Raw genomic sequence first — 16,258 nt, 5'->3', positions numbered from 1 at the left:
AGCCACAGACGGCTGTGCCTTCATCGGAAAGTCTTGCCACGGACGCCAACGACGGCTACAGCCGTCAGCTTCGCTAATGCAATTGGGACTTACGCAGGTCTACGTAAAGTTCAATTTCGTTTAAATAATGGCGATCGCCTGGCGTCCAATCTGGCGTCCGGGGCACGGCATATTCCTTCGTTAACAATGGCACAGCAAGGCGCTGCACGCGGCGCGGCAACGGTAGGTAACAAGGAAAATAATTCAATTGGTTTCATCAGGTGATACATAGGTATCTATGTAAAGTAGTTAAAGTACTGTGTTAACTATTACCTACAGTTTTTGTAAGTTTTATTATAAAATAATCTATCAAGATTTTATACCTGTTCATAAATGTTTTTCAATGAATCTGCAATACACCCGGAGAAGTCAGGTAATAGCCACTTTACTCCATGCTGACCAGTCTTTGGCTCACAAAATCTGTTAAAATCAAAACATAATTAAAATACGTACCTATACCTACAAGAAATGTTAATCTAGTGCAGCCCTAAGTGGTATTGTAAAATAAAATTAGAATAGGCAATTTTTATTTGAGTCTGTCGCTTAAACCGTTTAAGTAAAACAAAAGTGCAAAAACAACAGCTTCTTTAAAAAGTAGTATAGAAAATTCTAGCGACAATTACCTTGTTGTTTGCATCCAGTTGGAAACGAGCCAGGTTAATATGAAATCACGCAAAAATTCAAACTTAAAACACAGACAAAAGTACCTAGCCAAATACTGTGTTGCTACAAAACATCTTGAGCTTGCGCTTTAAAGCGAACAATCGACTAGTGTTTAGTTTTACTAGTTCCTAAGCGACACCCTTAGTGTTGATGTGTACTTAGTCTACCTAGAAGTTATCATGTGTCTTCCAGACACTGTCTGGGCGGAGGAAATTTGCGTGACCGAAGTGCTCTCAGGACTCAGGCCAGCGCAGACTGTGGTCTCGGGCTTGGTCGTTCGGGTTCGTATGGGTCAGGGATGTTGCGGATGCAGATTTTTTGACATCCGCGGATGCGGATATTTAAAGGCTCACATCCGCGGAGGCGAATATTTAAAGACACACATCCGCGGATGCGGATGCGGATGTCAAGATTAGGTACTTATAAAACGTCTAATATTAGGTACATTTTAGTAATTTTTGTTTAAAAAAAAAACGAAACGTATAGTATTTGAGCAAGAATATAGGTGCGTTATATTTAATAAACAGTAACTTTAGGCCGACTTTTCTGGATCTAGACAATTTCGTTATAGGTCATGATGAAATTACCTATCACTTATGCCGCCGCTAAGACGTTTCTGTACCGACTTGTTCGACATCCACATCCGCATTAAGCTCCGCATCGCTTTTATGCGGATGCGGATTTTGAAAATAATGCGGAAGTTCCGCGGTTGCGGATGTGGATGCGGATATTCGCAACATCCCTGGTATGGGTCTTTCTTTAGTGTTCATGTTTACATACTATTGGTTCATTGCTTACCTAGTGGTTTCTCCGCTGTGTCCAGGTGGGCATACGGCTGAGGCATGTGCCCCTGGAGCGGTCCTCGGCCATCGCAGCCCGTGTGAAGCCTCCGCCTCGCATGCCTCGTCATTTGGACTCAGCACCCACATGGTGACTCCTTTGGAGTTGGTCCCTGCTACCGATGATACTTGGCAATTATATTGGCCCGATTTCTGAAAAGGTAGTAACCTATGGTAAGAACAAATATCGCACGAGTCATTACAGAAAGTGACATTTCTAAGATTAAAACTGTTCAAAATTAATTTTTACTGGTTTTTTCCATGTGGAAAAAGCTGAAAAGTAAAGTTTTTGTAGTAATATTTACAGGAGAACGTTGTAAATTCTTGTCGTAAAAAAAATAACTTATTTCTAGCGAATCGGAAAATATCTCTTGCGTGTGTGATGCGTGTAAATCGTGTCATTACTAACGAGTATATGTTTATTAATTAGATCGGAAAGATTTCCCGGAAAAACCTACTATTATATATTAGAAGCTTCCATCCTTGCCGTATCCGGCAATGGCGACTCCATCAACATATATTAGCACAGTGCATTACCATATTACATATGTCATTACTTAAAACCAAAATATTACTTTGCTAATCCGCGAAAAGAAAACGTGCTAGTCAATCAGTGCTAACCCGTTATACTTACTTGCGTATTTTTACATGCAATTAATATTCCCACCCTCCCACCGCAAAAATAAATACGCAAATAAATATAACAAACCACCACCAAAAGAATAATCCTCGATTTCGCCTCTCTACGAGGCATCCTCAGGAGTTTTTGACGGTCTGACGCCCGGCAACGGAATGACCTGTCTAGAATGGTCGGCCATATTTATACCTTGACCACTCTCCCTACTGTGCAAGTGTGAGTGAGATGGAAAAATTCGTAATAACGGCGAAGACGCAACATTCAATTGTTCGTTAAGAGCGCTATTACATTTCGGCGTTGAGCGAGTTTAGGTATTTTACGCGCTGCGGCAGGCCGTGCGAGCTCAGTATGCCGATCCCTTCTACCACACTTGCACTACAATGATGGATTAAACATTCTTGATCCTTCGCGAAGCATATTGAAATCAACCATAACAACACTAACTGTACTTAACTTTTAAAGTTCTAAAACTGTTATTTGGTAAGTACGAAAATACTAAATGCAGTGCAAATGTACATAGGGGCTGTTCATAAATTACATCATCTATTTTTGACGATTTTTGACCCCCCCCACCCCTCAAATCATCCAAAAATCAAGCTTCGGATGAATCTGTTTCCTCCTACGTCATGTTACCATCATCCGATGTCCAGACCCCCCCCCCCACTCCTCCCATTTGAAACGACGTAATTTATGAATAGCCTCATACTCGTACTTATGAAGGTATATTACTCGAAAGAAATTATAGGTACCTACTCGCTTATTTACATGTTTCGTCATTGCATTTGGTACCTATAGGTTGTAAAGTTTGTATCAACGAGGGTTTAAAAACGAACTGGTACTGAGGATCTGATGATGATTAAGGTGGTCACGGATACCAATCAACCATGTAGTAACATGATTAGGCTCGTTTGATTCGTCTCAACAAGATCTTTGACACTGAAGATACACAGGGTCTGATGATGGAGCTGGAAGGTGGCCACGGGTACCAGTCTATCATGTAACTAAACAACTTCGTGTTTGGGCTCGTTTGATTCGTCTCAACAAGATCTTTGACACAAGACAGTACTCAGGGTCTGATGATGGAGCTGGAAGGTACCATTACCAATCAACCATGCAACTAAACCACATCGTGTTTAGGATCGTTTGATTCGTCTCAACAAGATCTTTGACACTAGGTGATACTCAGAGTCTGATGATGGAGCTGGAAGGTGGTCACCGGTACCAATCAACCATGCAACTAAACCACTTCGTGTTTAGGCTCGTTTTATTCGTTTCAACAAGATCTTTGACACAAGATAGTACTCAGGGTCTGATGTTGGAGCCGGAAGGTGGTCACCGGTACCAATGAACCATGCAACTAAACCACTTCGTGTTTAGGCACGTTTTATTCATCTCAACAAGATCTTTGACACAAGGTAGTACTCAGGGTCTGATGATGGAGCGCGAAGGTGGCGACGGGTACCTGTCTATCAGCTCCATCATCAGACCCTGAGTAGTATCTTGTGTCAAACATCTTGTTGCGACAAATCAAACGAGCCCAAACACGAAGTGGTTCAGTTACATGGTAGACTGGTACCCGTGGCCACAGTCCAGCTCCATCATCAGACCCTGAGTACTAACTTGTGTCAAAGATCTTGTTGCGACGAATCGAACGAAGCCAAACACGAAGTGGTTTAGTCGCATGGTTGATTGGTACCGGTCACCACCTTCCGGATCCATCATCAGACCCTCAGTACTACCTTGTGTCAAAGATCTTGTTGCGACAAATCAAACGAGCCCAAACACGAAGTGGTTCAGTTACATGGTAGACTGGTACCCGTGGCCACCTTCCAGCTCCATCATCAGATCCTGAGTACTACCTTGTGTCCAAGGTCTTGTTGAGACGAATCAAACGAGCCTAAACACGAAGTGGTTTAGTTGCATGGTTGATTGGTACCGGTGACCACCTTCCGGCTCCAACATCAGACCCTGAGTACTATCTTGTGTCAAAGATCTTATAGAAACGAATAAAACGAGCCTAAACACGAAGTGGTTTAGTGGCATGGTTGATTGGTACCGGTGACCACCTGCCGGCTCCATCATCAGAGCCTGAGTACTATCTTGTGTCAAAGATCTTGTTGAGACGAATCAAACGAGCCTAAACACGAAGTGGTTTAGTTGCATGGTTGATTGGTACCGGTGACCACCTTCCGGCTCCATCATCAGACCCTGAGTATTATCTTGTGCCAAAGATCTTGTTGAGACGAATCAAACGAGCCCAAACACGAAGTGGCTTAGTTGCATGGTTGATTGGTACCGGTGACCACCTTCCGGCTCCATCATCGACCCTGAGTACTATCTTAAGTCAAAGATCTTGTTGCGACGAATCGAACGAAGCCAAACACGAAGTGGTTTAGTCGCATGGTTGATTGGTACCGGTCACCACCTTCCGGATCCATCATCAGACCCTCAGTACTACCTTGTGTCAAAGATCTTGTTGCGACAAATCAAACGAGCCCAAACACGAAGTGGTTCAGTTACATGGTAGACTGGTACCCGTGGCCACCTTCCAGCTCCATCATCAGATCCTGAGTACTACCTTGTGTCCAAGGTCTTGTTGAGACGAATCAAACGAGCCTAAACACGAAGTGGTTTAGTTGCATGGTTGATTGGTACCGGTGACCACCTTCCGGCTCCATCATCAGACCCTGAGTACTATCTTGAGTCAAATAAATGCATATAGAATGTCAGGTCGTTTCAAATATTTTTAATCCTGTCCGGTAGTTTATTAAACTGTACCATTATAAATTATAATACTATAAAAACAGTGCTAGGATCAAAGTCTCTCGTTGCGGTTTACACGCACACAATATAGCGTTTTACACGGCGCCCGCCGCACACAATGATAAAAAACCTCGTCGTCGCCGTTGAAAATGTGCGGAGCCGACCGACACACGTCCTGCCTCTACAAGCTCTGCCGCGGCACTGAGCTGGCGCAGCGCGCGTCATCGGTAATATAGAGTAGTTTTCAAAAAATTGCCAAAAAATTATAGTAGAATTTCATAAACACTAATGTATACCAACAGTATAAGCAAACGTTGCAGATTGTTTGAGTATGAAAATGACTTCGATATTAAGTAGATTTTCGTAGGAATTGACACTTGTTTCGGAGAGAAAATCGAGTTCGTTTTACTTTGATTTTCTCTTTCTCAAAGGTATGTAGGAAAAATATAGTTTGATATGCCTAAAGTACAGGGTATTAGTAATACAAAATAGCCAGGTTTAGCAGAGTAAAATTCTCAACATTTCCAAATAAGAGCTCGCCATTCAGTGCTGCACGGGGTTTTTCGGAAACGACCATCAGAAAAAAAATCATTACTAATTTAATAAGTCCTTTTTCTAATATTTACAACGATATTTATAAAGATAAGAAGACGCTTTTACTGGAACAAGTACTCATTGTTTCTAATAATGAGCGCAAAGTCCTGAATTTCGTCGACTAGTATCATCAATTTTGCATTATTTCGACTTTTCTTGTAAGAGCGCTCTTAAGAATCATGCCCCTATTGTTGTACCTAATTATTTCCAGTTGTTCCAGAACACCCAAACGCAATCCCTTTTCGCAAACATGTAAAATATCAAAAGAATGATTCTCAGATAAAGTGTGACCTGTATCTAATAAGTGCTTTGCAAAATTGGACTTCTCTGGATGGTTATGTCTATACGACGCAACATGCTCTTTATACCTAGTAGTGAAATTACGGCCCGTTTGCCCCACATACACTTTATTGCAATCGTCACAGGTAAGCTTATAAACTCCAGACTTTTTCCCATTCTCGATCTTATCTTTGCCATTGCAAAGCTTTGAGTGCAAAGTGTTATTTGTCTCAAAGGCCACAGGAATGTCGTTAGACTTTAAAATTTTGTATATTGCATCAGACAACTTGCCAACATAAGTTATGCTCGCTTTATATTTCTTAATCGGTTCAGAGGATCGTGCCGCATACAACATAGTGTTGACTATACTATTCCGCTTTTTTCTGATGATACCATCCACAACAGACTTATCGTAACCATTTGAAACTGCTAAGTGATAAATATTATTTAATTCAATCTGATAGTGTTCATCAGAAAGAGGCACAGTCAACATTCTATGCACATAACAATGAAAAGCAGCCAACTTATGCTGCCACGGATGCGTGGAAGAAGCCGGGATAACTGTATCGGTATGTGTAGGCTTACGGTAAATTTTGAACTGATGCCTGTTGTTTACTTTAGTGATTGTTAAATCTAGAAAATTCAGTGAGTTGTCTTGCTCTAGTTCCTTTTTAAACTTAATTTTTGGATGCTTACTATTAATTTCAGCAATGAATGAATGAAAACATTTATTTTCAGGCAACTATTGGCCCATAGATAAATACCTTAAAACTAGCATACATATTATTACAAAATATATCTTAAAACTAAAAACACAATTATGGCTGCGATGCAGTTCGCAACCCCGCAGTGTCAGGGTGCCGACCGCGGAACCGCCGGAACTTGACACCCTTCGGCCAAAACTCCTCCTTCGTGAAGGTCGCTAGATGTTCAGTCGGAACGCTCAGCACAAAAGAATTAAAATTCACACTGTGTGTGTGTGTGTGTAATTTCAGCAATAAATGCACCCAGCAGGCCCATACTACCCGTCCAACAAATAATCAAATCATCCACATATAATATATTATTGTTGCCCACAATATGCTGGTTCTCAAAATGGTCCATAAAAATATCAGCCATTAAAGGACTTGGTGAACTCATAGCCAAACCATCACTTTGCAAATAATACTGTCCCCCAAATCTGAAATAATTTTGTTTCATACAAATTGCTGTTAGATCTATCAAATCATCTACTTCCCCTGGATGTAAACGTTGCCTTTCAAAAAGACCCTTAAGAATCTCCAAAGTCTCTTCATACGGCTTCTTCCACGCATCCGTGGCAGCATAAGTTGGCTGCTTTTCATTGTTATGTGCATAGAATGTTGACTGTGCCTCTTTCTGCTGAACACTATCAGATTATAAACTGAAATAAATGTCATATACTAAGAAAAAGTGACCAAGGCCTCCAGTGCCCCAGTGCAGTGCAGTGTGTAGTGTTTCTACTTGATAAAAACAAATTAAAATATTTTCTGAAAAATAATTTAATTTGTTCAAATACTTCATACTATCAGATTGAATTAAATAATATTTATCACTTAGCAGTTTCAAATGGTTACGATAAGTCTGTTGTGGATGGTATCATCAGAAAAAAGCGGAATAGTATAGTCAACACTATGTTGTATGCGGCACGATCCTCTGAACCGATTTAGAAATATAAAGCGAGCATAACTTATGTTGGCAAGTTGTCTGATGCAATATACAAAATTTTAAAGTCTAACGACATTCCTGTGGCCTTTGAGACAAATAACACTTTGCACTCAAAGCTTTGCAATGGCAAAGATAAGATCGAGAATGGGAAAAAGTCTGGAGTTTATAAGCTTACCTGTGACGATTGCAATAAAGTGTATGTGGGGCAAACGGGCCGTAATTTCACTACTAGGTATAAAGAGCATGTTGCGTCGTATAGACATAACCATCCAGAGAAGTCCAATTTTGCAAAGCACTTATTAGATACAGGTCACACTTTATCTGAGAATCATTCTTTTGATATTTTACATGTTTGCGAAAAGGGATTGCGTTTGGGTGTTCTGGAACAACTGTAAATAATTAGGTACAACAATAGGGGCATGATTCTTAACGAACAATTGAATGTTGCGTCTTCGCCGTTATTACGAATTTTTCCATCTCACTCACACTTGCACAGTAGGGAGAGTGGTCAAGGTATAAATATGGCCGACCATTCTAGACAGGTCATTCCGTTGCCGGCCGTCAGACCGTCAACAACTCCTGAGGATGCCTCGTAGAGAGGCGAAACACGTGTCGAGGATTATTCTTTTGGTGGTGGTTTGTTATATTTATTTTTGCGGTGGGAGGGTGGGAATATTAATTGCATGTAAAAATACGCAAGTAAGTATAACGGGTTAGCACTGATTGACTAGCATGTTTTTTTTTCGCGGATTAGCAAAGGAATATTTTGGTTTTAATTAATATGGATTTCCGCAAAGTAACGCCTGATTCTATTCACTATATGTCATTACATTTGTGATATACAATTTAGTTTTGAAGAGTACCAACAAGCCTTAGAAGGTTTGGCAGCTCACCTGAACATCGAAAAGCTTGAGCACGCTGCCGGCAGGGTAAAGGTCTTCCCAGACTTCGCGGCCGGGCACCATGGGCAGCAGATTCTTGCCCAGCGCCCAACTGAAGCCAAGAACACCGTGTATTCGCCCCGCCACGGCCAGGCACGTTATGCTCACGTTATCACCCTTAAAAGGAAAATTGGATATCCATTTGACCATTACATTTCTACAAAGTTGGAACAAAATAAGGACTCAGTTCAAAGTCAAAGGACGAAGTCCAGGCCGAAATCTAACTAACGAGTTGTTGTTGCGACGTGGAGTCCATTAGATGATTAGAATTCACTTATTTATTCCTCAGCCGTTGGCAACATTCACGTGAAGGACTTTATAACTTGTGACCTTAGTTACATGTTTATAAAAAATTTGTGTATTTCACAGAGATTCAAACATTCATAATATTACTCGTACATACATATAGTAGAAGCGTTGGGAGCCTAGTGAGTGGTAAGGGTGTGCAACTTTAAATTAGGAGGTCGCGGGTACAAACTCCGGCCCGTACCAAATAGTTTTTCGGAACTTATTGAGGAAATGTGACTAATCCCAATTATGAGTAGGAAGCACTGACGGTTGACGATCCATCGCTACCGTTCTAATAAATATCACAAAGTCTACCTTATTGACAGTGAGGGCAGTAGGCAGTAGCCTGATGTCGGGCGGCTTGAGCACGTGCAGTTCCAGCGCGCGGCACCGCCTGCGGCCCGCGTCGTCGGCCGAGCACGACCAGCGCCCGCTGTCGGGCGTCTTCGCCTCTGTTATGCCTAGTACCGACATTCGACGCCCTAACGCGTCCTCTGCCACCGTTCTGGTCCAAATATCCCTGGGAAATTTTATTGGCTTTATTGCCGATTACAAAAGGAAGAGCGATATACATGTATTGTTCTAAAACTATACATACGGCAAGATTACACTAGCAAAATTGTAGTGTTGTTGCACAAATAAATGTCGATGAAACTATAAAAGGCTCATACTTAAGGTAAAATTTATTTGATTACTCATTAATCGTCGGTTCGCAAATGCATTTATAGTGAATATAAAATATATTACAAACGATGGTTGCTACGAAACTGAATCTTGATGCTACGGGCTACGTCGTAGCACAAGAAGTATTCTGATGTATTTTGTTGTGATTGTAATAACAGGTTATGAATTTGATCGGGATTTATAAGCGCATCTTGGATTGCCGGAGGGACTATGCAAATGGATCGCTAGCTTTTTGTTCGGCAGACGCATACGAGCAGTAGTAGACGGAAGCTGCTCCGATAGCATGGACATTAACGCTGGCGTTCCGCAAGGTTCTGTGCTATCCCCAACGCTGTTTTTGCTGCACATCAATGACATGTTGTCTATCGATGACATTCATTGCTATGCAGACGACAGTACTGGGGATGCCTATTACACAGGCCGTGCCAATATCCCTCGTTTTGTGGTGCTGGAGAGTCGTGAAAAGCTTGTGTCGGACATTGAGAGCACTCTATCCAGAGTTTCGGTGTGGGGTCGGGACAATTTAGTGCGATTCAACCCCACCAAGACACAAGTTTGCGCGTTCACCGCTAAGAAAACCCCATTTACTGTGGTCCCACAGTTCCAAGGCACAGCCCTTACCATGTCAGGGAGTATTGGGATCCTCGGTGTTGACATCTCCAGTGACGTCCAATTCCGCAACCACCTGGAAGGCTGCGCTGGTATCCAAAAAACTCGGTGTGCTCAATAAAGCGAGGCGATACTTTACTCCGGGGCAAAGACTGCTGCTGTATAAATCGCAAGTCAGACTCCATATGGAGTACTGCTGTCACCTTTGGGCAGGAGCACCTGGATGCCAGCTTGGACCCTTCGACTCAGTCCAAAGGCGCGCTGTAAGAATCGTCGATGATCCCAAACTCACAAGCGGTATTGAACCTTTAAGTCTAAGGAGAGATTTTGCCTCCTTGTGTGTTTTCTACCGCTTGTACAATGGGCTGTGCTCTGAGGAACTATTTGACATGATGCCAACGGCCGCTTTCTATCACCGCACCGCTCGTCGTCGGCAGGGTGTTCATCCTCACACCCTAGAACCTAAATGGTCGCGTACTGTGCGATTTAAGAGGAATTTTCTCCCGCGGACGCTCCGGCTGTGGAATGAGCTCCCTTCCGAGGTTCTCCCGAGGGTCTACAGTATGGGGTTCTTCAAAAAAGGAGTGTACAGGTTTTTAAAAGGTCGGCAACGCGCATGTAACACCTCTGGAGTTGCAGGCGTCCATCGGCTACGGTGACTGCTTACCATCAGGCGGGCCGTATGCTTGTTTGCCACCGATGTGGTATAAAAAAAAAATCTTGTTCACAGCAATACATATAGGTATGTATAGGTACTCCATTTATATAAAAATCAATAAGTGATTTATAAGTTTGAATGCTGCTCCATGTTGATAAAACTTTTAATAAAAGCGTTATTGAAGAGCTGGTAATTATTATATATGTCTACTCGACAAAAACATCTATTCTGCCTGTGTCTATTCTATATACCATCATCCACACTGTCAATTGTACCTCGGTGGACCTTATGCCTTCTGTAATAAGGTCCACCGATGTACAGTTAAGAGTGTTGCTGTTTGTACGCACTTAGCATAAGTATGTATATACAATTTCGCAGTGAAATAGCTGGAGACATTTCCATATGTAATTTAAATTCTCACTTTGACATTTGCTAAAGTTTCGTGAATAAGTCTTAAAGTTGTAGCTTATGTAGGTAAGAACAAAATAGAAGGGGAAGTAACTTGTCAAGTGGATGCTGACCCGTACCCCTGTACCCCCCCCGACCACAAAACGTGTCCCATTTTCCAGTTTTTTTTGCTTTTTATAAAACTGGTTAAAGTTACAATAAAACTGCCTATGAACAATATATTTTTCATTAACAACAATGAAAAACTGCAAAATGAGACAAAAAGGGAAAAAGATTGGAAAACACCCACTTGACAAGTTGCTACCCCTTCTATTTTTTTACTTACACAAGCTACACTTTAAGTTTACGAGTCGGGCTTATAAGACTTCACTTTGTTCTACCGAATTAGACATTATTTATCGAATAATACTACCAAAGAGAATTCCCTTTGATAGTACCCATTTTACTATAGGATTACGAAAATGTCAGTTTACCTGGTGGTTCCGTTGAAGTTGACTTTGACACCGTCTTTGTACCAGGTGAAAGCAATGTCAGGGGAGCCGTAGGCCATACAGCTGAGGATAAACTCCGAGCCTTCCCACACTTCGGGCCGCTGGTTCATTATCAAAGCCTGCAACAATATCGGTCAATTTTTCTAATCGAATAAAGTCCTGCCAATTCAAACAATCCGGGCGGTCTAATTAAGTAGTACCTACAGAAAGCACAAGATATTATTTTTAATGTTAGGTACTCGTTGAGGTGACTATGTGGTCATATTAAATAATATTAGTTTTACTTTGCTTTACGACTAAGCACAAAATCGGGATAAGCAATTACCTGTTTCATATATGTATTTCGTTGGATTATTTGGAGGCCGTAGTCACCCGTAGCGATAAATGACAATCGTTTAACGACAAACGCAAATCGAAAAGTATAAATTTATTGTGATGACACTGATGACAGATGCAAACGAAAAGTCACCAAGTCATTTCCTTATATTATTTAAGTTTACATTGTAGTTTTATATTTTAAAAGATTGATTGATTGATTGGCCCCCGAACAAATGAGCAAATTGCAGAACGCTTCCTAAAAGTTGGAAATTTTCTCAGGAATTTCTGAAAACCTCATTAAAAAATGTTTTGGAAACGGAGAGTCTTAGGGCCCGATTCGGATTTTGAAATAGACATCTTTTAGACATCACCAAGATACGATAACGATATGTTTAAGATCTAACCTGTCAAATTTGACATTTGCGCGATTCTGGAGATACTGTTGAACGATTTCCACAGGATATGACTTAGAGATCCAATTCACATCTAATAGATATCTTACTCTATCTAACCTAAAAGTGACATTGGTTGCCCGAATTGCGCTGCAAAAGAGAACTAGTTGATATCTAAACTATAACGTATCTAGAATGGATCTAGTACGTGTCGTCTCTTGTGAATATCTTGAAGTTCAAATACGGCAATAATCTTCATACAAAATATGAGAACTTTTCAGAATTTGGCCCTAAAGAAATGTCGGAATTTTAGAAACTTTTGCGGCGCTTCAGTGGACCTCAGTGAGCCCCTGGACATGTTGTCTATAGAAGCTTGTTTCGCGATTTCGGGTTGAATCCCATAGTAAAACTAGTCAAAGTTGTTTAATATAGATATAGCCTACATATTAACATCGCAATGTGGGTAAATTAAAAAAAAAATATACGTCACTGTATGGAGTTGTAGATAAGCAAAACTTGAGCCTCGGAATAATAGTATGTTACTCTAAGTTTATTTGCTTAATTTTAATTTAAATAATAAGGCATCTAACGCGCTCCCACACAGAGGCTAACATTATTCCTCATTTACATTTCGTACAAAACAGGCTCGTAATAATAATGTTCGCTGAGAAAGCGTGAATTTACGTACCATTTAAAAGGTTAGAGCGGGAAGATGTTCTTCCACTATTAGTATAATAAAGAAGGTGCTAAGTCAGGTTAACGAGAAGTAGCCGCTGCTAAGAATGGCTGGCTGGCGGCGCGCCAACTATCGCTAGAAAATGCACATTTCAAACAATTAAACTTTGCCCGACGACGTTATGGCCTAAGTCAGCGACTAGATTTTTAATTAGTCTTCAGATTTTTAATGTTTATACGGATCGCTATCGCTGGGATCAAAAGAAATATCGGTTTAGTTAATCGGTTCAGTGATTTTCTATTGATGTGCACGCAATGTCGAGATTAGTTTCTGCTGATTAAAGATGTGCTATGCTAGCATATTTATATTAGTAAGTAGGTATGTATATGTAACATTGTTCAATTACGTACGTGTTCTGACAAGCATTAAGAAGTGCATCATAAGAACTTTAAAATATTATCTACCTATATTTGATATTGATTTGAGTACCTACACAGGCGTAGGCGGTCAGACACACTGATAGTAATATAAAAATTTTAAGTTTTGAATGCGCTTCGAGATTTCGCTTTGGAATAAGTACTAATCCAGGGAAACTGTAATGTTTATGAATTCCTTTACGACTTCTTGTTGAAAGCGATTTATTATGTTTCAAAAGTGTTTAATAAAGCCCGAGAGCACACATTAATGTTCAAACTTTCAGCTCTACTAACCACAAAAGAGGCTAAGGGCTCATTAAAATAATGAAATTTATGTATTTCCTCGTAACTGTATTATCCATTAGAGAAGAATGGAAGTAGGTGACAAGATAATATGACCCAGTAATTCCATAGTTATAAGAACTAAATACAGTAACCTCCTGGATATATTAAGGGATTCACTTTCGATGTTCACCCCTACTAATGCAGGTTTATCAAGCTAACGGCGCGGCGCCCTTGTAGCGTATGTATACCGCTAGTAGTACTGCGCGCGGTTTGCGCATTTTTAACTTATGTTTGAAGACCGACTACTCTAACTGAATCTACTCTGGTAATGCGCCCAGCCTCGCGTTGAAGACAAATGTAATTACTCTAGCAACATGTATTACTGAGAACGGGCCTTACATCACTAATGCACACACGCCTTGAAAGTTAATAGGAGTATGTGTGCAGAAAATTAGTGACACCGACACAATATACTTACACAAAGAGGAGACATTACTTCAGTTCATAACAATGGGCACAAACGTACAGACGGCCTAGGAAGCTATTATTAAAACGACTTGATTTAGCGATTTGCGTCCAGTATGTTTTTTACGGCCGTAACGTGTCACACTGCGTACCATTCCCAGTCTTAAAAGGGCCCATTTACAAAATGGCACCTCGTAAAAGATCACATTTGAAACGATCAAAGTTGCCCCGAAGACTATTTCCGAAGAAAAGTTGGACCATTTCTTTCGTTGGTAGCTTCATTTGCAGCAAAGTTTGGGCCATCGATTAAGAAAGGTTTTACTCTACTGCAGTGGTGAGCAAAGTACGGCCCGCGGGCCATCTGCGGCCCGCGAATGGATTTTATCCGGCCCGCCGCCGGTCCTATGAAATAATTAGTATATGGCATTGGCCCACGAATCCACGATTATCGCAAATAAAAATAAATTTTGGCTACAATTCTGGCCCTCCACTTAAATTTCCTAAACTTTTTGGCCCCCCATGAAGAAAGTTTGCCCACCACTGCTCTACTGCAACATGGCTGCTTGATAGTATGGATTTTCGGGCAACTGGATTGGATTGGTATAGTTTAGCTTTTTAGGTACCTACCAATATAGTACAAAATCCCAGAAAATAGCTTTAACACCTTGGCTGCAATGGCTGCCATGAGCATCACCGGTGGGATCAAAAGCTCACTTAAATTTCTATTGGATCTAAAGGGAATGGGCGCTTGCAACTCTAGTGGTTTTACATTTACACGGAGGATTTTTATTTAAGTACATTTTAAGCATTTAAGGATTTAATGTATTGACAGGTTTAGGGATTAACTGTTCTTGTTTTACTGATTGTACCGGTGAAACTAGTGCCGTCGCAACTATTAACACATTCAATACCACTAAGTGCTACGGGTTACGCTCGTAGCGCGTAGCCACGGTTTCGTCGTATGTAGCGCGTAGTCGCTACGAACAGTGTACCCGACAGTCGGGTTCTTGGTGTTGAATGTGTTAAGTAACCTACACCTACCTAGTAAAAAAAATACAGCAGAGCAATACTGAAGGCATGCAAAGTTACAGCTGACGAGAACTTTAGGCCAGATTTCGAATTGGCAATCACGGCCCGACATTGCATTTCCCATGCTTCCGCTAATGAAAAACCAAATATGTACGTAGTACGATACGAGCGATAAACAGATTGAATTGGAATCAGGTTGGGATTCGATTACAAAACTGATGGATAAACCTTAGATGATGATGCATGCTAAATTATTTGTTAAATGTAGGTAAATTTGGTTGTACAATTCTAATAATGTGATAAGTTTTTAATCATCCTCGGGCATACCCAAATACACCACGTATTAAATAATCAAAGTTAAACCTTCTAAATTGCTTTTGATCTAAAATCGTTTAAGCATTATGATAATGAGAACGTTTTGACGATAACGTTGCAAGAAATTAGGTTTGATGTTAAAATTCACCGACCGCCGATCATCAAAATTCGGGCTACGAGGGTGAAATTACGGACGGGTCTTTGACCTTTGCTTCATTTACTTATAGAAATACGGATTACGAAATTTTGAATTTCATTTAAAGAATTTTGCATTGTAAATCTTATTTGAGGTTATAAATAATGGTTTATAACTTCGAAATTAAGTAGTAGACCGGGGTGACTTTGGAAAATTTGGGGTTACTTTGATATATTTAAAACGGCCATAGAATTACCATTATTTATTATTTACTGAAAATGTTCCTGTAACTAGTTAGATTACTATATATTCATATTCACCTACTGTAAAAAATCTCGCATAAATACATATTATGGCTTAAAAACTATAATTTTAAAGTCGCCCCGTTCTACCGTAACTACCTATTGACTTAGCCAGTCTTTTTATACCATGCGATTGCGATAACCCTGCGGTATTAAAAAGCATTTTAGTACCAAAAACATATAATTTTCTTTCGCGCTGGGCTCATTGCATTTGATATTTTCAAAGTACAGCGTCAAAGAATGCTGCTTGTACATCTAAAGGGGCCCACTGATTACCAGTCCGCCGGACGATATCAGCCTGTCAGTTGACCGCAAAACGCCACACACTAACAGTTCTCTGTCAGT

The 16,258-nt window shown here is 40.6% G+C and overlaps 1 protein-coding gene across 1 annotated transcript in view; it reads right to left on the bottom strand.

Moving 5' to 3' along the window:
- Window positions 1–16,258, bottom strand: part of LOC134799571 (uncharacterized) — a 501,594-nt gene that overhangs the window by 12,457 nt on the left and 472,879 nt on the right. Inside the window, exons 10-14 of the mRNA XM_063772004.1 lie at window positions 11,562–11,698; window positions 9,045–9,249; window positions 8,394–8,558; window positions 1,501–1,694; window positions 363–459 (exon numbers count right to left, since the gene is read on the bottom strand). Of these exons, the coding sequence (XP_063628074.1) occupies window positions 363–459; window positions 1,501–1,694; window positions 8,394–8,558; window positions 9,045–9,249; window positions 11,562–11,698 (798 nt within the window). The remainder of the gene's footprint in view (window positions 1–362; window positions 460–1,500; window positions 1,695–8,393; window positions 8,559–9,044; window positions 9,250–11,561; window positions 11,699–16,258) is intronic.

Source organism: Cydia splendana, chromosome 18, assembly GCF_910591565.1.
Source record: "Cydia splendana chromosome 18, ilCydSple1.2, whole genome shotgun sequence".
NCBI classification, from domain to species: Eukaryota; Metazoa; Arthropoda; class Insecta; order Lepidoptera; family Tortricidae; genus Cydia; species Cydia splendana.
This window is presented reverse-complemented; position numbering and strand designations above follow the sequence as displayed.